The sequence below is a fragment of the Poecilia reticulata genome, linkage group LG2 (assembly GCF_000633615.1).
Source record: "Poecilia reticulata strain Guanapo linkage group LG2, Guppy_female_1.0+MT, whole genome shotgun sequence".
Classification (NCBI taxonomy): Eukaryota; Metazoa; Chordata; class Actinopteri; order Cyprinodontiformes; family Poeciliidae; genus Poecilia; species Poecilia reticulata.
In genome coordinates this window covers 37,562,579-37,588,635 of record NC_024332.1, presented here as the reverse complement: position 1 = coordinate 37,588,635, position 26,057 = coordinate 37,562,579, and the positions used below count along the sequence as shown (strand labels likewise).

At 36.6% G+C, this 26,057-nt stretch overlaps 1 protein-coding gene across 5 annotated transcripts in view; it reads right to left on the bottom strand.

Moving 5' to 3' along the window:
* The window catches only part of thsd7ba (thrombospondin, type I, domain containing 7Ba), a 199,710-nt gene that overhangs the window by 50,057 nt on the left and 123,596 nt on the right, over nt 1–26,057 (bottom strand). For all 5 annotated transcript variants that reach the window (XM_008403104.2, XM_008403129.2, XM_008403136.2 and 2 more), the window contains 3 exons: nt 17,609–17,800; nt 3,244–3,510; nt 2,809–2,987 (listed from right to left, as the gene is read on the bottom strand). In XM_008403104.2, the coding sequence (XP_008401326.1) occupies nt 2,809–2,987; nt 3,244–3,510; nt 17,609–17,800 (638 nt within the window). The remainder of the gene's footprint in view (nt 1–2,808; nt 2,988–3,243; nt 3,511–17,608; nt 17,801–26,057) is intronic.

Here is a 26,057-nt window from a genome sequence, read left to right as displayed (position 1 = left end):
CTCTGCCACAGAAAGTTTTCCTGGTTTCTAAGATAACAGCAATGTTGCCAAAGAATTATGTCTGAACATCAGAAAGCAAAAAAAGCTTTAACGGGTGAGTTAGTGAAATGAGGAAAAATGACATTTCGGTAACCTTCACAAATACAACTAACTAATTTATGCAGAATCCAGGGATAAAGGCGGCTTGTGTATTTAGTATTCTCCTACTAAAGTTAGCCCTTCAATTATTTTTCTCTCCATTTGTCAAAGAAAACCTGAGGGGGCGTTTCACATAGATGAATTATTCATGTGGATTAATTGTCTGATTTTTACTCCTGGAAAGAAAAAAAAAAAACAGACTTCATAGAAATCACATTTAAACTCGATGCCTGTCTTTCATACAGCCCTTTTAACACCGTAACCATTTCTGCTTATTATCTCTATGTGGCCCTTCGTCTCTCCGACTCTTATCTTCCTCCTAATCTTTCTTGCTCACTCAACCATTAGACGAGAGGATGACTTGTGGTGCTCTGTAAATTTCAACTCTGTCAAGCCAATCACTTCTGGCTGCGGCTCAAGGGGGAACATCTGCTGGTGGGAGGGAGTCTAGTCTTTGTCCGATGACTGCTTCTCAGTCAGCAAAAGCAGAGCAACTGTGTGTGAAAGACGAAGGCAACCGTTTGTGAGAGCAATATTAACAATCTTGACTGTAGACACTGAATGTAGGCTTGAAGTCTGAGCAAATTCATTGATATTTCAAGCAAGCTGCTTCCTCTTGCACCCTGTTGGGCCCCCTGAGGGAGTTCCTTGCTTAATGTAACAGAATGGACAAATAACCTTACAGATCTATGCTTAGTGCATTAGTGTAAAGGTTGCACTGTCTTTCCACCCACGACTCAGGGAGATGTGCTTAACTCCAAATAGCCAATTTGGTAATGTTAACAACATGCTGCACTCCACCCTCAGGATATCGCTACAAGCTCAAGGGCAGCAAAGAGCTCCTGTTTCAGGAGGAGGGGCTGTTACAGGGCATTAAAACAGGGCCCACACAGACATTGTTAGTGGGCACTTAACCATCTGTACACAACTCTCCACTGGAACGCGTCTGAATATTTTTCACACAGCCACGCCTCATCTCCATATTGACCTCCATGAACGCTGGCGTCCTCTTCCAGGCCATCCAAGCATACAGGCAGTATTCATAAAACCCTTCCTCGCTTTAAACCATGACCCCCATGAGAGAAGTGCTGTTGCGGAGTGTTCTGAAATGCAGAGAAAACCTGACTGTGGAATATCAAAACGTCCCATCTGTCCACTTCTCTCCTCACTCTCTGCGTTTTCCCCGTTCTCATGTCACAGGAAGGGCAAGTCCTGCAAGGCCAATGATTTAGTCTGACTGAAGACTCCGGGAAATGAACAGGTCACCCAGGAGTCCCACTGTCTGACGGGCAATAAAGCTCGTCATTGAAGTGTGAGCAGAATGCAACAAGTTCACTGAGACAGCGTTTGGCTTCCAAACAAAGAGGATGAAGAAATATATTCAAAGAACATACTGCAAATATGTTATGAATTTGGATGGGAACTGATGCATATGCCATATTAATGTACCTGGTAAGATAACGTTATGCATGTCTTTGTAAAATATGGTGTGCGGGCAATTTTAGCATTAAATAGGCTTACTGTCTGTCCTATCTGGAGTCTGTTGTATGGATTTTAAGAGACTATGTTGATAAAGAAGAGAAATTAAAAAACAAAAACTTCCTTTACTATATGTAAGCTAAAATCTTTAGCTTTACTTAGCTTTAAGAAAAAGCTAGAAACGCTTTTGCAAGTGATTTGTAAAAGAACCTTTTCGCATTCAGTCGTATTACATCAAGAAAAAAGTAACAAAATAATGCATAATTACAAAGTGAAATGAAAAGGTTGCGTATAAATAAAAGTCTAAAATGTGCATTTCTGGTACTCTGACATCCTTCAACAAAATCCTGGGAATCCAACTGTTCTGAAAAAGGTCCAAGAGGTTGGTTAGAAGTTATGATATAAAAATTTCACATCTTGAATGCCGAGTAGCGTTCTGATCATAGCTAAAGCAGGGTTTGAAAAGTTAAAACTATTTCCAAAATTATGAAAACCTCACTGAAATGTTCAACCAATCATCTAAAAAGGAGTAAGACCTAACAGGAAAACCTCGTCCTCCACTCAAACTGACAGATAGCTGACAATAAGCTGTGAAGCAGCTTGGCCTTAATGGAAGCATGGAAAAAAAAAAATCATTGTTGAATGAAATCCACAAATAGACCAACTTATTACTTAACAGGAAACATTTTTAAGGAGGTACTCTGAATTGAGCCTTTTGGCCTATTTGTAAAAGGCCAGGTCTGGCCTAAAACCAATACAGCATCCTATGGGATGTTTTTGATCATCATGAATGGTTAATGGGACATGCGGAGCTCATCATAGGCCAATGTAAGAAAAAGATAAAGAGTATAAAAGTCTTGAGAAAGAGGTTTCCTTCCAGCAGCACAATTACTCCATGCACACAACCAGAGCACTGGAACTGGTTTAGTTCCAGTGCTCTTCCAAATGAATGGCACACTTTTTAGATTATCATTTAGAAAAACCTCTTGGATTCCTTTCACAGCAAAATTATGTGGTGCATAGTTTTAGTCTGTCACATTAATAATCTCTGTGGAATACGCAAAGGTTTTCTGAAGTAATGTTTTAAAACAAAGCAGTTCAAGAACAATTGCAATAATGAGTAACTATTGCCTCGACTGTTTTATTTCTGTATAAATGACGTGTTTTATAAAAGCACAAAGCCATCTTTACCTGGTTCTTCAAATCCAGCTTGGGGCAGGGCCGTCCGCCGTTAAAGGCTTTCTCCCTGAGCCACTTGGACCTGATTTTCAGCCCGCTGCCACAGGAGGAACTGCATGCCGACCAAGAAGACCAATCACTGAGCTTACAGTCCAGGGGGCAAGCGATGTGACAAACCTCCACGATGTAGCCTATAATTGAACAAAAAAATTCAGCCTGATTCAGAAAAAGAAGGAGCAATCAAATCCCATATTTTTACAGACTGATGGTAGGAAAGAAAGATCAAATTCCTTCCACAAGTAACAACTTCAGCCTATTGTTTGCCTAAAAGTTGCACTGGTAGAACTAGCAGATCTTGAAACAGTCAGGTTTCATCTGGAAAAGAAGAGAAGTGGGAAACCCTCTATGAAGATCGTATAGTAGATAATCTTTGAAATCCAATTATACCTGAGTCTGTGCAGAGCACGGGGTTAACCAGGTGTCCCCGCTGGTCAACGCAGGCCACGGCTCTGTAGCGGAGACCTTGGCCGCACTCTTTTACCTCTCGGTGCCTCATCCAACCGTGCAGCGACTCAAAAACCGGAGGATTTGGAAGGATGCACGCAGACCAATTCCCAAAAGGCTGAGACAAAAACTCATTACAGGGACAAGTCTGGTTCTCTTCCAGCGGGTACATTTCCGCATTCAGGCAACGCTCCTTCTTTTTGCTGCGGCCTGAGCAGAAAATGGACAAAACAATGAAAAAAGTTTTAATGAAGTTTGAAGAAAACTCTGCCCCTTGTACAAAAACGGTATAAACTACTGAATGCATAAACTGTTTATTTTTCGAGTTAGTATTCACAGGTAGGGAGCTAACAAACACTGATTTTCAATTGGGAAAAACAATTGAGATTAAATATAACGATTTGAACTACACCATCTTGCTGCTAATTTATTCATAGCCATGCATCCTTAATATTACAATGTGGGCAGGTGGAGAGACTAGAATACACATCAGCAACATTTTGAAGGTGAAATGTTTGTTTAAATTAATGCCACTGTGGAAAATATCTCTACAATTATGCAACTTCTACTTATTTAATATGTCCACTGAAGCCACCTGTATTTAATTCTGACTCGGCTAATATAATCACTGTGGTGAGTTCTGCAGCAGACTTTGCAAGAATGTTGAATACTTTGGATATACAGCTACTTCCCATTCTCAAAAATCTAAAACMACATCTGAAACTCGCAAATCCATCAAAAATGTCCCGGGAGCATAAAGTGTGTTTCTTATATTCATGTCGCTTAGAAATTTGCATGATGCATTTCAAGGGAGCAGTGTTGCATTAGCATCTTAAAATAAACATTCATTAAGATTTGTTTGAGTGAGTATGTTTGAGTAGATCTGCATGCCCGCTGTCGAATGACCATCAAGTGATCTGAAAGATTTGAATTTTTCTGTAGCAGATGTTGGAGTGTAAGTGTTGCTAAATGTAATTGAAGTTCTTTCAGTTTCTTGTTTCCCAAAAGCAAATGGTGGCAGGAAAAAATGTTTGTCAGTTTGTTCAACGATCAACTTTACTGCAACTCCTATTGCCTGAAATTAATTTGTTTTCTAGCTGAAGTAGAATAAATTAATTCCAAATCAGTTTAGTGCATCGTAATTAGGTGAAAGAAAGTATACTTCCTTTCTGTTGGATCCCTAAATAACCTGAGGGAACAACTGGTGTTGTTCGAAAGCATATCAAATTTTAATTTTCAATTTATGCTCAAAGCTCCAAAGGCAAGTACATACTTGTTTTCTTTATATCGCTACACCACAGAGAACTGGAGCCACGGGAATCCATTACTTGTCTTGTTGCATTTTGTTTGTAGCTGACAATTTTTATTTCTTAGTCATGTAAATATCCTTTACTTTGTCAAAAATTGATGTAATCAACAACGGAAATATGAACAAATTCCATATTTCACAATGATAAACAATAAGTAGAAGACAAGAAATTGGTTTTTTTCTTCTAATTGCTTTCAGCTTCAATTTCTCTTTGTTGTTCACCTCAAGTTTTAGTTTATCAGTAATGATCAGAGACAGTAAAAAGTTTGACTGCGAAGATTCATAGATTCTTGAAATAGAGTCAGTTGTCAACATTTCTTAAGAATTGGCTCTATGTACATTAACTGAATTGAATTGAATATCTTTGGGAAAGCTTAAATTCAAAGGACAAATTGAACCTTATTAGTATTTTGCAACCTTCAGATTTTTTGAGAAACGTGTTTTCTGTAGATGGAAGTCTTAATTACCAAAATTTATAGAACTGAACACTTAGAATGTATCAGTCTGTGTTATTTATCTGCAAAGCATTTTAATATCAGTATATATATAATAGATTAATTTCAAAAGGAGTTACCAAAAGGCATTTGTGATAAAACAAAAACTAACTGCATAAATGTTTTTTATTCATTTGCATGTCTCAACTATACTTTGTTTAGTTAAAATATAAATAAATTGAAAGAAAAAAAACATTATTCTGAGATTATCATGCGTTAATGTCTGTAAGTGTAATTTGAAAACATATGTCAACATTTTTAATACATCTTGGACAACCAGCAATTTTCTGTAGCCTTTTAATTGACTTAGCCATGAATTTTTAAGGAGATAATTATAGAGCATCCTGAAAATAGTTGTCAGCAATGTCAGGGCAAAGTGTTGTTTGGTTAAAGAATCATCAATAGAGCAATTATCTCAATGCCTGCAGGACGAGGTTCTGACTTTCTTTCTTTCCCTGTCCAGGTCCTTGGGACTCAATACCCTTTATGCCTTTCATGTTTCCCTGCTTCAACACAAACACATTAATTTGATGGCTCATTATCAGAGGTCTGCTGAACTGAATGACCTACTGAGGGGATATTTCAACCATTTAATTCTTTCAAAATAAAAACGTTTCTGTCTCAGGATTTACAACAAACTAACTGCAGGCATTAACAAACTTGCAGTCCTTCTCAGTCACTACTGAAATTGATTGAAAACACTTGAAGTGTATACTAGCTTCAGGAACATAATTTGACTCCACCAGGCTTCAGTTTGAAAGGTTTCTCTTCTCTCATGAAACATACACAGTGAATGTAAAAAGTCAACATGCGTCTTTTATAACGGTCTTTGTGATAAATGACTCCATCCATGTTAAAGTGATTACAGAAACACATAGTCGTCTTGCAATTAGAACGTTGTGGGTTTGATTTCAGCTTTCTCTCCTCTCTTGTTAATGTGTCCCTGGGCAAGGTGCTTAACCTTAAGCTGTCTGAAGTGCATTGAGAGGTCAGAATGACTAGGAAAGTGGTGCATAAATTCAGTCCATTTATCATATTAAAGATGAACAAAGTGATGAAATAACATATTGGGATCTCACTTCTTTACATCCTTTTTACCAGGATTGATTACACTTTTAATACCCCCTTAAAATGCTCTGGCAAAGAAATAAAGATAGTGACATTGAAATGTTGCATAAGATGTTCTGCTTCATTCCAAATAATTTTTGACACAATTCAATTTTCCTACATGTTCTTTAGCTGCACGCTCTGGCTGGTGTTCTACAGAATAAAATACACATAAATGCACACAAATGACAGACATGCTGGTTTATATTTATGAATATTCTTCATTCAGTGACACACTCAGGCTGTAGGGCAATGTTTAAAAAAAAACTCTGCTGTCATCTCCTCTTCATGTCCTTGTCAATATTAAGCAAATAATTGATTTGATGAAAGGACAACACTCTCGACAGGGTTTCAAGACTCTGCATAGCAACTAACAAAATCCTGCAACTGGCTCAATTTGACATTGAAAAGCAAAATATTTTTGCCATACAGGCATTTATTTATTCAACATACGGTGATGCTACGTTGTTAAAACAGATTTCTCAAAATATCCTCCCGAAAAAAAATCCCACATGAGAAAGACATGAATAAAAAGTCATTGGCATTTGTCCTTGAGTAAACTAAAAAAAAAAAGTCTATTTCATTTTTATTTTTAAAATAATGACAATAAAAGGCATCATGTAATTTTTGTTTTGTTTTGTTTATTTTCAATAAGAATTGAAAAGAGAAATGTAGAATCTAGAGAATCTAGAGAAATCTAGAATCAAACTTAAAATTCTCTTAGTCATAAAGCACTCAATAACCAAGTGCATTGTTTTATAAACAAACTGATCCAACAAATGTAATGTTTGCAGATGAGATTTGAACCAGTTCTATTTAAATAAACTGAAATGAATTGTTACCGTCTTGACAGGCAAGACGGTAACAATTCAATATTAATTAACTATAATATTGAATGTGTTTTAAGACAAATGCATAATCATCACCTAAAAACTCAAGAACTCTGTTGTAGGAAAATTTAATTTAGGCCAATACCAACCAAAGTGCTGTTTAATAAAGGTACTAAATAACATTTCTAAGTTACTTTTGGAAATGTCAATATCAATCAAATTTTATTTGTATAGCACATTTCAGCAACAAAGCATTTCAAAGTGCTTTACATAATTAAAATAAAAACAGCATGTGACAGTGAATAAACAGAAAGACAAAGATAATTTTTTTTTCTTTGTAATATATAATAAAACAACCGCCATTTAGGATCTTTGTGCTCAAAATTCAACCCATAAACAATGAACACCGAGATAGGCTAATTATAATGCAAAATCATGAATGTCAGGTCGACTGGTAGCTCTAAATTGCACTTATGAGTGAGTGTCTGCTTGGTTGTCTGTCCTGTTTTGTCTTTCGATTGGCTGGCAACTTGTTAAGCGTCTACCAACCCTCTAACCAAATGACTCTTGGATATAAGGACCAATCTCTTTGCTCCTCCTCAGAGATAAGTAGGTATTGACTTTGGAAGGATTATTATGCAAACACAGGACTTCTGAAAATCTGATAATACAAGAGCCAATTCGGATGGGCCTTTAAGAGTTTGGTTACAAAAAATGAAATAGAAAATCTATTCTAATCATCATGATGAATAGCAGATTCTCACAGACTGACGTGTGGAAAATAAACACTTTGATCTTCGTTTTGGCTCTTTAAACATTAATCAAAGTTTTGCCAGTCAATATTATTTTTTTGCTTTCTGGAGTATATGTTGGGGAAATCTCCTCTTCCATTTACAGAAACAAGCTAATAAACGATCTTGTTTTAGCCTGAGGGCTGCACAGTGGCACAGTTCGTAGCACTGTTGCCTTGCAGCAAGAAGGTCGCGTGTTCCCGGCCTGTGGCCTTTCTGAGTGGAGTCTGCATGTCCCTCCATGGGGAATCTCTGCCTGGTCTAGTCTACATCAGTATTGTGATTTATTTACTGTCTAAATCAACTCATCCATCAATAAAATATTCTTATAAATCATCGTTTAGCCATACCAGATGTAGAAGTAGCAGTTTTATTCAGAATGGGTTTTGAAATCCTATATAAAATAATACAACTATCACCAAAAATTAGGACAAACATTTAAATTAAACTAAAGTTCATATTTGATTTGAACAACTTGTATATTACCTCAGCAAAAAAATTAACTAAATGTCTCTACATTGTTCTCGTTAGAAGAGACTGTCCTAACTGGTGTGTATGCTTTCTTTCACCAATGGGAAGACAATACCAACAAAATAGTGAACCCTGCATTGTTATCGTAAATTCATATTATCAACATAGAAGTTTCTTTGAACATTGTGAAGATCGATGCTGGACATATCTGCTGGGAATATCTGACCGGAGAACAGAGATGGTCACATGACTCGCAGAATAGGAACTGCAGTAGCCTGTAGAGTCTTTCAAAGTTTTAAAAACCCTTAAATACTAAATTTTTAAACTATGCTTATGAACATAGGTCATATAAGGACTCATATTCCTTATCCTCTCATACATCACTTAAAAGTGCTTCTCTTGAGACTCTGAACCAACACCTGGGATTAGATCAGGACACTTTCTACCTGTTCCACACAAACAAATCAAAACACAATAACGCCACTGTAACTTCACAATAAACCAGGCCATAAAAGAAGCTTCTCTTGACCTCTACCTTTGTTTTTACACCCAAACTGTTTTTCTCATGAATGGGAAACAGATGAAACATTAACTGCTTCACAAAGAAACACCAGATGGCATTATATCGTTTGCTTGCTGATACACCGTTGAAATGGAGATTGTTATGGACTGGCTGTGAAGTTAAAAAGAATATCACATACCCATTAAAAACCAAATAGTAAGAGCTTTAATGAATCCAAATCCCTTAAGAATATACTAATTACAGCATAACGGTCACAATCAAAGTAATTACTTTGTGTACTGTAAAACAAACTCATTTGAAAATTTCTTGGCCTGCTCCAGACGGAAAGAGCGGACAGAGAAGTGAAAATATGAAAGAGTGAAAGCAGTGAACTCTTGCTCCTCTCATGCAGCCGTATTTGTCTCACGGAGCCAGGGTGTTGTCATCCTGTTGAGTTCGCAGCCGCTGAGCTGCCCATCTGTTTCTGAAGCGGTTCTGATTGCAAACATTCCTCCCAGAGTGAGAACACGCTGCTGTCACACCGCAATCCACTAACAATCTGTTCAATCTACACCGCCGCTGGTGGTTGATTGAAAAGTACCAATGAGACATTACTTCACTTCGACAAGGACATCGACCGCGTCACTTCAGGCATCACAAACAGTCAGCGTTTGAAATCAGCAATTTTCAGCTCATTCAGAAACTACGTGTAACTCCTATAACTCCTATTTGAATGGCTACAAATCAACAAGTGTTTGGCAACAAAATATTCATTTCTGTGTTTGTCTTAAAACATTCTCAGTGTCTGATCAGTGTACTATAAGCATACATCGGTGTATTTAAACATCAAAGATATGCAGTCATATTCAATAAATTAGTAATAACAGTTAAATAGGTTTTAAACATTTATTTTATTAATCCTATATTTCTGTATAAAAATTATTTTTATTGGGTCTAATTTTTAATGTTTCACTTTCATTGGCTGTAGTTGGAAAAATCATCACCATTGACAGAAATAAAGGCTTGAAAACATCGTTCTGTGTGTAATTTGTATATTTTGTTTCCCTTTATCATTTGAGATACAAAAAAAAAGTTCAATATTCTAACTTTGTATAACTTTGTACAACTTCATTAAGATCTCAATGGATAATACTAAACACAGAGAGTCATATTTTGTTGCTTCTGACTGTTAAGACAAAAATTTTAGACCGCCAGGGCTTCCAACTGTAGCCGTGCTTCCATCCAATAGTCATGCAAATTTTGAGCGAATATTTCCATCTCAAGCATCAACATTTGTTGATGCTCGACTCTACAAGATGAAGAGGCTGCAAAGTAGCCATGCAGTAAGGTACAAACCCACTCAGGGGCTTTCCACTCAGAGGTTGTGTTAACAAAACATTTTCCTTATTTGACCATTAAAAAAAAAAAAAAAACAGTGACATAATTTTAAAACCATTATGAAATCCTCTTTGCTTTCTTGAGGCACAATCATGTCTTTGTTACCTCTATGTGGAGGACCAAAACTGACATAATAATAAATAAAAGAATAAATATATAAATAAAAGTAGAAATATATAAATAAAAGAATTATATAAAAATAAGATATATATAAATAAAAGAATATATATTTTGATAAGAAATAAAAGCATAAATATATATTTTTTTTTCATTTCCCCTTACACGTGAGTTCCCGTCAAGAAAAAGATATTTTGTTTATATATTTTTTTGCTTCTCCCTTTTCTGCTCGTTGCATTTCTGCTCGCTTTTTTTCCGTTTGCTATATTTCCGTTTGCTGTATTATTTCCTGTTTTATTTGCTCGCTGTATTTCTGCTGCATCGTTATGTCAATGAGGAGGGCTGCCTTCTATGTCCAGCTCTCTATTGGTCAATAAACAGGAAAGAGAACGATCAGTGTGCAGACCGATGGTGAATGCCTACCTACTTGGCTCTTTCGGCCTCAGTTTAACAGTCCTCGGGAAACCTGACTGAAAAATTCACGGATACTCATTATCTTAAGGATACAATAAAAGGTAAGGTTAATAACAGCATTTAAGTGTTAGATAGCTGTTATTACTCATTGCCAATTCACCACTCTCTCACTCTGTAAAAAATAAACAGCCTCCGATCGGAGAGTAAACCAGCTAGCAGCAGCTTTAGCCACAGTTAGGAAACATAAACACCGCTGCCTTTCAGTGCTGTGTTGTTAAAAGTTTCACTAAAATCACTTACATCTTCCAACACTGTTGTTTAGAAAAGCATTTTAAATATGGATTTAAGCGCCATCTGCCAAATAATTTACATATTCTGATGTGATTCATAATTTCTCCATTTGTTTTGTTGTCCATCTTTCTCAACAGTAGCCGACCTAACAACCTACCATATCTGGGATGGTCTTGTTCCTCTGTCCATGACAGGTTCAGTCAATCAGCTGTGGGACATCTGCTGCCTAGTCAAACTATCATGGGCCTCTTGATTTAAAAGGAGATAAACCAGTACAGAGCCTCCCTGCTCCTGCAAGTCACACTTCTTGGATTCACTACTGCAAGCAGCTGTTAGAAATGAAATCTTTGTGTATCTATTCTGTAGTTAATATCTATATGTATCTATTAATAAATGAATTGATGTTGTGCAGAGTTGTGTAAAAACTATTGTAAATAGCTTATCTTGAGTAATCTACATATGTGCAACTTTTACATTTAAATTGCTTCTTTTTGTAAATTTTAAACATCTGGCAACRAAGTATGTGGAGGAGAGGAAATGCTAAAATTAAAGCTGCCATTGTGGAACAAAGACATAAGGTTTGTGGCTGTTTCTTTAAAACATCTATTTAATAATTATATTAAACACTKTACATGGTTACTACATTACACAAACATAATTACCACAGTTAACAATTTAAGTCATTGATAGAGAAAATGTATTTACAAAAGGCATATTAATTTTATTTCAACAGTATGTACTCAGGGTTTACAACTTAAGAAGAAATCCATGTAGGGTCCTTGGCGGGTGCCAGTCTGCAGTGAACTGGTGGATGACAGAGGCAATAATATACTGTAGTGAGCAGTTTGAAGCAGAAGTCCCACCATGTGATCCACAAGGTTTTCCCACCTGAGCACAAACTTCATGCACTTTGTTTCCACAGGCACCACAGCAGAATCAAGTGTAACCTGTTAAAAGGGATATGAAGTTATTATTCCTATGTTATCAATTTTCTACTGCCAAGTCTACAACCGCAGGAAGACAAAGTATAAGAAACTTAACCTTCTAATCATAACCTTTGATAAATATTCAATGGATAAATGTGAAGTTAATGAGCTAATACAGACAGACAGACAGACAGACAGACAGACAGATAGATAGCTCATCACATTTCTCCAATGAAACGTTAATATCTATATCTATCTATCTCTATCTAAAACAGCATCTTCCTCCTCATGTTTTAATCGTAGCAGGAGTTTAACTTCTCAGGACGTGGTGGAGCAGCGGGTGTTTGGCATAACTGTCAAGTTTTGGACTTGTGGCTAGAGGTAATATTGCTACTGAGCGGGTGGTGAAACTAGCGTAAGTGAGGAGGGTTTAATACGATCACGCATTTTACATGATGGGTGGCAACCCCAGTCTATACTATAAACATCTGATTAAGATTAGAGCCTAAATACGTTCTATTTCCAAAACACAAAGGCTACGTAACGTTAGCCAGCTAACAAATTACTATTGCTATCCTAGCATATCAACTAACAGCTAGAAAAAACCAAAACACATACCTTCGTAGTCAAACTGGTGTCAATCAGCGAGGAATTTGTCCAGTTTAGATTATGTATAGATAGTGGCTGTTAGGATGTTAAACGGATGTTGTCTGACGTCATGTGAAAAGGGTCTATAAGGCTCTCTCCGAAGAGGACCACAGCGCAGGCATTTACAATCGATCTGCACACGGATCGTTCTCTTTCCTGTTTATTGACCAACAGTAGAAGACCCATTAACATAACGATGCAGCAGAAATAGAGCGAGCAAATAAAACAGGAAATAATACAGCAAAAAATACAGCAAACGGAAATACAGCGAGCAGAAAAGGGAGAAGCAAAAAAAAAATCAAAGCAAAATATCTATTTTTCTTGACGGAAACTCACGTGTAAAGGGGAATGAAAAAGAAAATATATATTTATGCTTTTATTTCTTATCAAAATATTTATTCTTTTATTTATATATTTCTACTTTTATTTTTATATTTATTCTTTTATTTATTATTATGTTGGATATATATTTATTCTTTTATTGATATGTTTATTCTTTTATTTATATATGTCGGATATATAATTATTATTTTATTTGTATATTTATTCTTTTATTTATTATTATGTCAGTTTTGGTCCTCCATACCTCTAAGGCACAAACCCAGCAATAATTTGGAACGTTCACTAAATCAGAACTTATTCGAGAAAAGCAGTTTCCATCTCTCTTGTACGGCACCAACTCTTTTTCAAAAAAGTGAAAAACTACTACAAGCGAGCTTAAAAGCTTTTGTGTGAAATTGGGAGAGTTATTAAAACATTTTTCCATCAACCTTTTCTAATGCGAAACTTTAAAGTGCGAATAAAACACTATTAACGGAAACATGGCTTATGAGTCACAATGAAAGAGGAACCATGAATACTTCATGCAATTTTTTTGAATTTTAACCTTTTCTTCTATAACATAAAAGCTTTTTCACCCCTATTATGGCAAAATTTATTCAGTGTAATTACATAAGCACATCAATGTCAATTAAAGATTAGATTCAACCTAACCTATTAACAAGCAGTAAAACACTCCCCAGCACTGCTACTAATGAGCATATATGTACTACATAATTGCAAATCCATCATACATATATTAATGTATCACCACCTACAGGCAGCCATACATTCATGTAATTTGCATGTCTTTAGGTTTGGAGGAATCGGAGCCCCATAAGGCATCAACATGCAAATTCCACCAAGAAAACCAGCAGGTCAGAAAATGACTGTGCTACTCTACCAGACCCAAACAGAGCTAGTGTCCGACAGAGAAAGGCATATACCTCTATTCATGCCAAATGTAATTTGTGGTTTTTAAGTCCCCAAAGCCTAAAGGCTGAGGTACGGCTTCAAAAGCGTAAGGTACAAAGTCAGTGATTTATGTGTTGTTTAAGACATGTGGAAGAGCAGGCAGGTGGATGTGTCAGAGGTTGACAAAACACAGAGCAGGGGCGGCTGCTCATTTTGTGTTTTTCCTTCTTCTTTCAGGCCAGGGCAGTTTGTTATACAAACTGTGGTTATAAGGAATATGACATAGAGGACATTTATTTTTCCAGTTGTTAAGCACAATAGTTGTAAACAGCACACAAAGCAAAACGTCTACAAGTGTGGTGGATTAGAGATCAACGGATTTAAAACTGTTATATCACAATTAATCTGTAGGTTCTAAACYTTTATAATAAATTGATAATATCAATAATGCTATAAACATCCATTCACATATATTGAATTATTTCAATAGGTACTTACCACGAAACTGCCTAATATCTTTCAGCAGAGCATAATCTCTACTACAGCCGGTGTTTTTATAAGCAGAATTTAACAAAGTGACCGTTTTGTTCATGTTTCTTTTTTAGGTGGCTCAAATATTCCTGATTTATTTTCACTGCTAACTCCTCATCAATGGTAACTTTATTTTAAAATGGCAAATTTTGCATCTATCAGAACACTAACTGCAGTTGTTTCTTTTTCTATACTTGTTTTTTTTTGACATCCTTCAACACTTTGAAAAAACACATTGCGCTAACAGTTAAGTTTAATTATTTTTTTAGTTTTGAGTGCGCAGGTGCAAAGTATTTTGTTTAGTTAGTTTGTATTTGGCAAGCACTTTTGTTTCCTTCATATTTATCTGACATGACCACTGGAGGACCGAAGTAAGTGGAGAAGCAAATAAATCAAAGAAATATTTTTTGTCAAATTTAAATTTTTTAACCTCATCCATATTAGTTTTAGATCCTTCATTTCCTGTCTGAATTGCAGCGAAGAGTGGATTGTTTTTGGATATATCCAGGGGTGAAAGTACTTCTTGGGGGTACTATGACAAAAAAAAAAAATATATATATATAGCTTCTTTGTGTGCTATGGAGTTTCTGTGCTGATTAATTTTTTGCAAAGTGATAAAAGCTGGGTAGCTCTTGAATTGCTACAAAATAAAGCTGTATTTCCTCCTTCAGCCCACTGGCTGCAATGTTGACACCTTGAGATGCCATGAGACCTACATTCTGAACATCATGACATGGAGTTCATCCCAGTTTTCTATGTCTAGCATATAACCATTCATTTAATTTTTAAACTGGTTATATTGATCCTGTGTCCAGACAGAGAGGTAATCAGTAGCCTAGCATCATGACCTGTTTGTTCTGAAGATCCTGCAGCTTCCACTTCTCTTCCTAACATGGCGCCTCCTCAMCCTGACTCTCATACTGATAAGAGGAACCACAGAGCTCTGTTAGGTTAAAGCTCATCTTCTTAAGTTGGGATATTTTTCCTCCAACGGGTTCCAGAAGAACATCCAGATGTTGGACTGGATGTCCAACATCTGGACATTCACTGTCATTTGTGAATGTTAGCTCCTCATTTTCAACAGTGGAGCTATAAAGGTTGAAAAAGGTTATTATTTTGGAGAAAATCTCATCAGCATCATTATTTCCACTAAGAGGCAAAAAAATTGTTTGATAGAGGAAAAGCCTCTCAGATCCTGAGCCCGACAGCACCAAACTATTTTTATATTAGACAATTAATTTAATTTCACATAATTATTGCGGTAGAAGCCATTTGTTTGTTAAATACTTAATGAAACCGTGAAGCCGTGTTTGATGTTTGTTGTGATCGAGGTATAGTCACACAGAACGAGGTAATTAGTCCAAGTTTGTCGTTTATTGAACGTTCAGAAACTACAGCGGCTGTGATGCACCAAGACAAAGGTAAAACAACCCGAACAGGTGATCAACTCTAAACCACTCGCACCTTTTTACTCTCCGTCTCTCTGTCATTTAAGCACACCCGTTGCTATGGCAACCTCTTGCGCTCCACAAGCCGACCAGGGATTACGTTAAAAACATAACATTCGGTCCGTTACGACATTAGGTTTTCAGGCTGGATATTTATTTTGTGATCATTAATAAGCCTCCCTGAACACAGCGGTGATTGATTAGTTAATTTTAAACTCCTGCTCTGCTAGTTATTTTGGTAATGGAACTGAAACGCACATAATTGCGCAACACCTTGTTGAAACAATAATTACTGAGATTATTATTGTTGTTGGGTCATTAATTTGAACACGTTTTGTTAATTTTTTTTGTTGTTCTTAAAGTTATGAACGTTTTAACCCAGTCAGAGGAGGACGTGCTGCTCTCACCCTCCTGGCGGCGTTCAGTTTGTCACCCAATGCCGAGATCCACTCAAAACCTTCCGCAATTGACTAGTTGCACCGCTGCTCTAGCAAAGCACGAACAGTTCAGAAACAATATGAAGTGGGAAAAAAGTTATGTATTAGCTGATTAAGTCTTGTTTTAGATTGTTCTTGAAAAACTAATCAGTCACAGTTGATTAGTGGGCGCACTCAAGGCTGCACAGTGAACCTACTGATTTTTTACAGCAGACAGCTGCTCCCCTCTCTTGCAGGTACTGCGTACCCCTGCTAAATCTTTTAGGGGTACGCAGTACCCTGCCGTACCCCCTTACTTTCACCCCTGGATATATCTCTCATAGCTTTGATGTCCACTGAAGTACACCGACTCACACTGACATTTATGAAGCTGAATAGCCACATGGTACAACTGAATAGTCTTTTGTTAAAGAGCTGTTTGGCTCTAAAATAACCACTTCAGATACAGAGTAAGCAGTCAGCATCGAGCTCAAGGAGGCTTTACAAAATAGATGAAGTGTCTAAGCGTAGGCTGCCAGCTTCCTTAACCATAGACTGGAGCTTTACAAAAAACAGAGCTCATCCACCACCCGTCAATCTCTGTGACAGAGAAATTTAAGCAAGCCCTGAATTTGGCATAATCAGTTTAAATGCTCAAAAGACTTTTTATAACCGGCACAGGGTATCAGAAATAGAACAAATTATTCCCAGGGAAATCCACTGGAAAGCAATGTCTGATGTCATGTGTTAGTTTCTCAGAGCGTTATGAGGGGAGAGAGACTAAGTTTACTACAACCCCTTCAGCATTAGATTAAATATTCATGAGGACAAATAGTATCCAATCTGGTCTGCAACCATGACATGTAAATCATAATCTGCCATCTGCACAGATATTGGGGATAACAAGCTATAAAGAGCTAATTTCGACCTGGTGAAATGCTAACAGGGACGGTGTAAAGGTATAGTAAGACGACCTGAATTACAGCCGAGGCGATGCTTACTGCAAATGGTACAGCAAAGTCCACATGCTTTTGAGTATGTGAAGAATATGCAGCAATTAGTGCTGTCCAAGAAGCAACAAATAAATCCTGTCTGCCGCTGCCTTGGTGAGATCAATACGGATCAGGCTGTCCAAAGGCCGCCTTGAGGAAACAGCTGCAACCTCTCACTCGATAGTCGGGCTCGACAAAAGCTTTCATCTTCTCTGCTTTAATTTATTTCCAAAGTCGCAGTCAGCCATATCAATGAAATCATGCAGCAGCAACGTCAGAACGTTTGACCTCGGAGAAAGATCTGATTGTTTCTGGAGTAACGAATGAAGCAGTTGTTTTTGCATGACGTTAATGTTCCCGAAAGATTAAAAGTAAAAGAAAAGTCCGTACCTACAAGTGAACGCCTGCGAGTGCGTGAGCCGCCACACCCGGTGCAGTCAGAAAACTTGGACCAAGCAGTCAGAGTGCAGTCGTCCTTGCACGCCACCCGGCACTCTCTAATCTGAGAGGGAAAGGGTCCAGCCCATTTCAGGCACTCTGTCATGTTGGCTGGCTCCCCATCTTCCCAAACACAACTGATTCCTGCAGACACATGGAGAGGAAATTATTTCAATTACGTGACGATTAATATTCACACAATAGCTGGTTCAGACTTTAGTAGGGCTGAGAAAGTAGCATAGGGCACAGAAGTTTTGGGGGCCCAAATACATATATTCAGTTAATTTGAAATATCTGTATATTTCAAATTTACTGATGCTTCGCAAACATCATTTTTATACATGTCCAAAGAAGTTCAAAACTATGCAACTATTAGGTGTTTTCAATTTTATGTAAATTTCAAATATGCAACTATTTCAAAAACAGTGATTAAACAGAACAATGTCTAAGCAAATTATTATGACATATACACTGTTATATTAATTATTCCAGCGCCTGTAAGACGTATGTTTGAACAAATTTTTAAGTTCTCCAAGTTCTGGAGAACTTTGAAACTTAAGTTGTGATTGGCAGAAAGTTTTTGATCCAACTAGAGTTATGGCTTAGCAGGTAGTTAAATATTAGGGTGATTGCAAAGAGGCCCTCCAATTTCTGACACTTAGCTAATATAAGTGTTTCCTCTAGTATATTGACATCTAGTATATAGATACTAGATGTCAATATACTAGAGGAAACATGCAAAAAGTTGGTCAGCAATTTAAAAAGGCTTTGCTTCCTGTAAAGCCATATTTGAACATATAAATAATTTTATAAATATACAGTACTCAGAATAAAAATTAATCATGATCATTTGTATGCAAGACAATTAAGCCCACTGAAAAAATATCAGAAATGAATGCAAATGACAGAGATGTGAGTCGTGCAGGAGAACAAACTGTCTGGAAGAACAGGTAGGATTTAAGTGATTTTCTTTTCAAGTACCTAATTAAAGTCAGTATCCTGAGGCAGCATGTATATATATATTTTATTTCAGAGGCTCTAATCCTCTTCTGCACATTTGTATTAGAATATAAATATTTCCCTTGATAAAGATGATGTGATGCCACATAACTTTTTTTATTAAACAGAAAAAGGGTATAGTTATATTTTATTTTTGCAGGTAGTAAGATCCAGATGTCTTTGTCAGTAAATAAATTAGTTCTGACATTGAGAAAAAATGACACCTGCTCCAACCACTGAGTTCAATCAAGTCTCTTCAAATCCAAAACAGAGACAGTACAGGAAAGTGGAGTCCTGCCTCATGAACATTTTATAAAAAAAAAAACACTGTTGGGGAAAACTTATCCTAAAACTTTGATGCCTTGGAGAATTCACTGACAAGTACAAGCGCACAACCGACAAACACACAATCTATTGTATTGATTCATATCTGACTTTTAAATTTCACCCTCTGACAAAAGCTGTGTGGTTTGCTGTGGGTGCGTGGGGCAGACATTTACATAGAAAGCCCAGCAAAGGCGACGATGACCGTTATTAAGGTCCATTCATGTAACACTAAAAATCACAGCTCTAAAATCAAAAGACATTTGTCAAAAAAAAAAAAAAGGGATGGAAACTGGTAGTCGCTGAGGGAGCTTTATTCCTCTTTTTAGTAAAAWCTTTATAGGAAGAAAGAGATTCATAAGCTGCAAAGAAGTCGTCCAGCTATTATCACTATGACTGCTTTGTCTTCAATCACATTTATTTCCATCCTTTCACCTGTTCTCTTAGAGAGCCAACTCCACCACAGACAGCCTCATTCTGTCATTCTCTKTGACTTTTACTAGSATTTCTGTTCTGACTTTGACTTAAATTTCAGCCAATTTAAGCATAATTATCTCTGTCTGTTACGTAAGCTCATTTGTGTGACTTTCAAAGAAAACTCTCAGCAATTGTGATACTCTTGCCATAATTWCTTCACCAGTGGCAAGGATCATCTTTTACTATAGACTGCTAGACAAAGGTAAACATCTTGAAGGAGATATTTTTACCAAATCCTGTCAATATCTTTGTGATATGGTTGTGGAGTACACATAAAAAGGTATTCTTTAAAGATCAAAGCTAGGTTTCCTGCTGTTATCAACCAAAGATCCATTTCCTAATATTACTTTTAATAGCAGGTTTGTAATATTCACATTCTCGCCACCAAGCGTAATTTCCATTTTAATTCCGTATGAAATGTTCTTCATAAAGTATTGTGAAAAGTGATATAGACCGGAATCATCAGAGCCATTAAGCTACATCTTTCCTTCACATCAGCAAAACTMATTTTCCACTGGATAATCTTTTCCAGGAGCTGCAGTTCTACCAGCAGAGGTTCATAATACATTCTGCCAGAACTGACAGTTTTGGAGTTGGATTGTGACAATATGTTGGAAGTTAATGGAAGACCGAACTCTGCATAGTTGTTTGTTGTTTAATGAAGATTTTCTTGAATTAATTGTTATCTTCCAGATGATTAAAATTGGCCAGAATAAAGTTGACATTMTTTTCAACGATGACAGGAATTCAAGCTCTATTTGGTTTTTCATATTATAATGTGTTTTATAATGGTTTTATAATTCAGTGGAATCAATGGTCTTCATTATTTAGAAGATAATAATAATAATAATAATAATAAATTGTTGAACACTGGTACAACCTATATGTATCTGGTCTTTGGGAAACTTATAAAAGCAAACAGTGTTATACAGTCTTGCAAAATTAAAATRTTTATTAAGGGTCTGAACATTTTTAAAATGCACCGGTTAATCCATTATGTTTTATCATGAATTTAGTAGTAAAGTCTCCTTCAGATCAGGATTCTGTTTCGTTTCCAAGTTTTCTTAGAGTTTTCACATAAAGTTGGACCATGACATATTTTAAATACCTGATATCATAAAGCAATCATGATGTTAATGCTATCACAGTACCTATATTGCTCATTTTGCAACATTTTCTTTTAAATAAAGAAAAAGTAAAAGAGCTGTAAAAGCTATTAAATCATGTTTTTTTGTTCGTTTGTCAGGGTGTTCCTCTTTAAAATGACTTTCTATAAAGGTTTACGTAGTTAATGTGAAAACCAAAAACGTGGCGTTTTAAGCACCTTTCAAAGAAAACATACAAGCAGCAAGATGGTTCCTCACTGTGGGGTCAATAAAAGCCACTTACACTATTCTACTCTATTAGCCTCCCTCTATTCTAACGTAGAAGACATTGGGACCCACATACATTTCCCTATACTTGGTCTTCCAAGCCAAGTTGAGCCATTAGGGCTGGAAGGTTTGACTATTTGGCCTCCAAACCAAACAGCCTGCCAGGGGGAACTGGGCAGTCAGCATCAGCTCATTAACACYATTTCTGCTCTTATACAGACGGATGGCAGCACCCTTATGTTGGGATGTTTTTCTGCCTCTTGGACAGCGCAGTGAGATCGAATTCAACATATATTTATATATAATGCATTGCAATTCTGAGAGAAAATCCTCCCTAAGATTAGGATAGAGTTTACATTTTAGCAAGATAATAGCTAAGAATACCAAAACAAAAGAACACACAGCCTAGCCTGAGGAAAACACAAAAAGTATTGGTGTGACTTAAGATGTTTTTGAGCATTAAGGCAGTATGAGGTCTTTTGGGAAGATTTGCAGTGAACAAAGTCCCTTTGCTAACTTGTTAAGTTTGATTGATCTGCCTGAAAGAAGTAAGAAAAAAAAATGTGCCCAGCTTGTAGAGTAACATCTAGAAAGGCTCAAGGCTGACAGTACAGCTGAACATGCTCAGTGCAGGTTTCCACACATTCCAGGTGTACAGTACAAAAACCTTAAGGTTAATGTACGGTTGATGTTACGCTCTAAAGCTCGAAATGCAAGGCTGACATTGATTCTTGACCTTGTTTTGAATGAAGTAAACCTCCTGCAAGAAGGAACGGCTGATGCAATTGTTTACTGGAGGAGGAATGCATGAGAAATACACTATAGTTCATTTTACAGAATAAAATAAGCTTGCATGTCTTTTTATGCAAAAAGTAGCCACTTTATTAGGTACACTGTCACTCCGAATGTCAGCTATAAGTGGAAACTGATGCTATAGTTTTTACAGGGTCAATAACAGATGTGGAAAATCTTTTCCAAATCTTCTTTACAAGGAGTTTTTTATTTTTATTTTTTAGACTTGATTTCAAGTCAATATGCACTAAAATCTCTGACAATTTACTGCAATCGTGAAGAATTCAAGACATTCTGAGGATTAAGAGAGGTTCAAACCAGAACTGGCAAGGTGTACCTAATGGCTCACAAGTTTTTATGGCTGCTTTACCAATAATCAATCACTATATCCATGACATGTAGATTATTTTTTCTAACATGTTGTTCACAACCATCTTTGCTACATAAACCATGCATTAGATACTATAATTGTGGGTGAAATATGTGAACACATACTTGCAGGAGATTTTTATGGATGTCAGTAACGGATCGTTACTTTTCAACGTCTCGCAGCGCTGAAATAAAGTAGCAGTAACAGAGCTTTCATGAAACAAAGATTTGTGCTCTGAAAGCTTTTGTGGCTTCTTGAAAACAGAGCTGCTACTCAGGCGATTTATCCTCTCAAGTTTTTATTACTACGATCAACTTCAAATTTTAGCCATTTGGAGGAGGAAGTGCTTCACAAAGACTGATATAATCTGTTTTCAACCTGATAAAAAGAAAACAAAACAAAAACAAAAACTGCAGTTTTATGTCTTAAAACATTGAGTCTGTATAGGGTAGAACTTTTCTGAATTAATTTTATTGTTTTATTTCCCTGTCATCCCTCTCAAAGACTGCCATTTTAAGACTGTTAAGAACAAAGTTAGAGACAAATTGATACCGTTATTGTTACTATAATGAGAACATGGAGCGTTGTATTGCTTTGTTTTACCTGTAGCATCGCTATGTTTTAAATATTCTTTCCCACAACTGGGAATTTACTATCCTCGGGAAGTATTTAAGGATAAGAAGTGTTTTTATGGTTGCAATAAGATAAGAACTTTATCAAGGATGCTAATCTCTCTTTATACAACATCCTGTTGGGTTTTTCCCCCTGGAGATAACGAGCCAACGCTTGGCTTATTTTGAGAAAATAACCATAAAAGATATTGAACACTATCATGAAGCAATGTTAGGCATAAATACTTTGTGTTGCAGTTTGTCACACACAACAAAAAAAATCTATATTTTTATTCCCTAATCAGAAGGAGAATTAGTGAAAAGAAATATTGTTTTCTGAGAAAACAGAACAATGTGGCATGAGTTTGCATTGTGTGCAAATATACACACACTTTATAGAGACCCGAAGGGATCTGGTCTTTTGATAACAACTATGCATAATTTTATATCTTTTTCTTCACACCAGAGGTCTGAAATATAAAATTTGACACTTTTCTAGGTTCTCACACACTACAAACATCAATAAATATACATACAATAAATACAATCGCAGATAAATAAAGTACCAAATACCACCTATATAATGGAACATTTTCAAATATGCAGAGGTAAGTGCATAGTCTTTAAAGGTCTGTGGATAAATGAAGAATTCTAGTTTTCAGTTCTGAAGTCTTAAATACGGCCTTGTCAATGGTTTCCTTCCTCTACCATGGTCCTTTTCCCAGTTATTATGCCCTAATTATATATCAGACTGACATTTATGTATCCTTGGTCAGTGAATTGGTTCTGCCACCCATGGAGCAAAAGTAACTCAAAGTTCTTTGTCATTCGTAAGTCTATATTTAAATTTCGTGTTTCTACTAATTACGAATTTTCATCTCACACGAGTTTTTTTTTTTTTTTTTTAAATGTCACAGGTATTTAACTTAGCCATTTTCTAATCACATTCAAATAGGATGCTCTAAAGGTCAATGAGGCTTGTTCTCAACCTGGGAACGCCACAAACACTTTCCGTCGTGTGCTCGTTAAAAATTCACTTCAGAAATGTCAGTCATAATTACAAAGAGAGACGCTCACTGAGATCAGGACTGCTCAAGTTCTCAAGGCAACACAGAGCGAGGCTGCACACTTCATTGAGTTGCACACATTTAAACAGAACAACCTTCTGCAAATGTGTTACTGGACGTTTGCTCACCTGTAAATCCATACAGCGTTGCATAATGGTGTTTTACTTCTATAGATAACGGGAACAACCTCCACTGACAAATCTAAAATGTTAATAAAAACCTTTTTACTCTGGGGCAAATCAGCGGCGCTTTACAATTTTCAAAGCAAGGAATTTTCTGATCAAGTGATTTAACAATTTCGACTGGCAAATGCACTCTCCTTCTAGTACCCTTTAATGTGGCGTAATAATTTTATGTGTTAGTTATAATAAAGACACTGTCTAGCCTTAGACATCTAGGTTTAAAAGTATAGTCTATTCTAACACTCTTCTTAACAGTATAATAAAGAACACTTATGAGTTTATTTCTATAAAAGGCATCTATTAAACACAGAATTGATCAGAAATAAATGTCAGGAAATGCACCACTCACAGGTCTAAAAAAAGCCCAAGTGATGGAATGGGCTTTTTTCAGCCAGTAAGGGTGTGTTTCCCTATTTGGTCTGGACCAAATGCAAACTTTACTTCTTCTTTTTTGTTTGGTGCAGTTTGCATTCACAATGTATTTATTTGCAAATTAACCAACTTGTAAACAAAGCCATGCAGGTGACGATCATTGTTCCCAAGAAGCAGAAATGACAGGTGTGGAAAAGAGAACAGACAAAGAAAGACAGTAGATGTGGAAGTCCTGTCTAATGCCGTTCTGTTGCTCACACTTGTGCTATTATCACAACTGCAAAACCATTTTGAATGTTGAGAGCAGCTCATTCAATGCAGATGTGGCAATGTGATATTTATAATTTTGAAACGCAGTCAGCAAATGCGTGTTGCAAGCTGAAAGAGACAAGATGCCCTGTGTGTCCTGACCTACAACATGCAACACTGAATGAATAATGTTTACCATGATAATAATTAGAGGTGTGCCGATCGATCGGCCACCGATCATAATCGGCCGATTTCCATGAAAAAGTGTATGATCGGTGATCGCCGATCATTGGCTCTTGTTGCCGATCACACAAACCGATCACCTGCATCTCATTTCGCAACCTGCCTGTACAGCTGGTCTCCTCTTTCCTTCACACTGCGCAAACGCGCAGCAACAAATCCTAAGCAATGTGGAACTATAACGCACTGAGTGAATGGGGAAGTTTGCGTGTTGTGGCGGAAAATTGAAGCAGGTCAAAATGCATCAACACAATGAAGCTAWTACGACATAAAAACAATGCCATACTTGACGGAGTTTGGCTACATCGAGGCTCACTGCAGTAAAAAAAACATATGGAGGATCAGATAGCAGGTAAAGCAGCKCACAGCTACAAACACTCACCCGGATTAGCATGACGGTCAGAAAGCTAAACAAATAACTTGCAATATTATTTAAGTCTTCGAGCTGCGATGTAAGACGCTGGTTCTGATCTCGCTGTTGAACCGCTGCTACGCGCTACAAGTAGTAATATTTGACAGATGGAGCGCCGCTTCTGCTCCACCTGGTAGTGACTCTCACACCGAACCTCTGCTTAAAGCTGCAGCATCTAACCTAAAAAAAATACATTTTACATACGTATTAAAACTTTCGCTGTCCTAACATGAGACAGATAATCTCAGAAAAAATAATCGATCTCCTCCCTGTTCTGCATAATTACTCCGCTCAGTCAGAAACAGCCAATCAGAACTAGCAGTAATCAGCTAGCCGCCATGCTATCARGAAGTTTTCATTCAGTAACTCTGGATTGTTTATTGTAATGGAACCTGTATTTGCCTTTCAATGTTAAGTTTTATACTTGAATCTTTTGCCAATGTTGAGAGGTTTTATTTTGGCTCTTTGTATTATTTAGCCTCTTCAGAGCCTTCATATGTTATCAGTCTGTTAAAGATAGTATTACCGATATTAGTACAATTAGCAGAATGCCTGTTTTGTTTAGTTTTCTTCTTGGAAAAAGTTATTAAAAACAAATTTTTGTCTAAATTAAGGTGAATTCATGGTTCCTTTTTCCACATAATGTAACCAGTAGTGTTTATGATAACGTCTCTAATAATAATAATAATACATTTTATTTAGAAGTGCCAGTTACTCAGGTTTTACCATAGAAGAACCCAATCAAAACAAACATAGTTTGGATGGATTGCATGGACGCACTGATGGTTTGCAGTCATGTTACTATAAGGTAAAAAATATTACATCATATAAATCAAATTTAATTACCTAAAACAAGAAAATGCAGCTTTTTTTTAAAATTGCAAAGTAGTTTTTAAACAGATTTTCGACAGTTGATATTCCACTTTCTTCCTG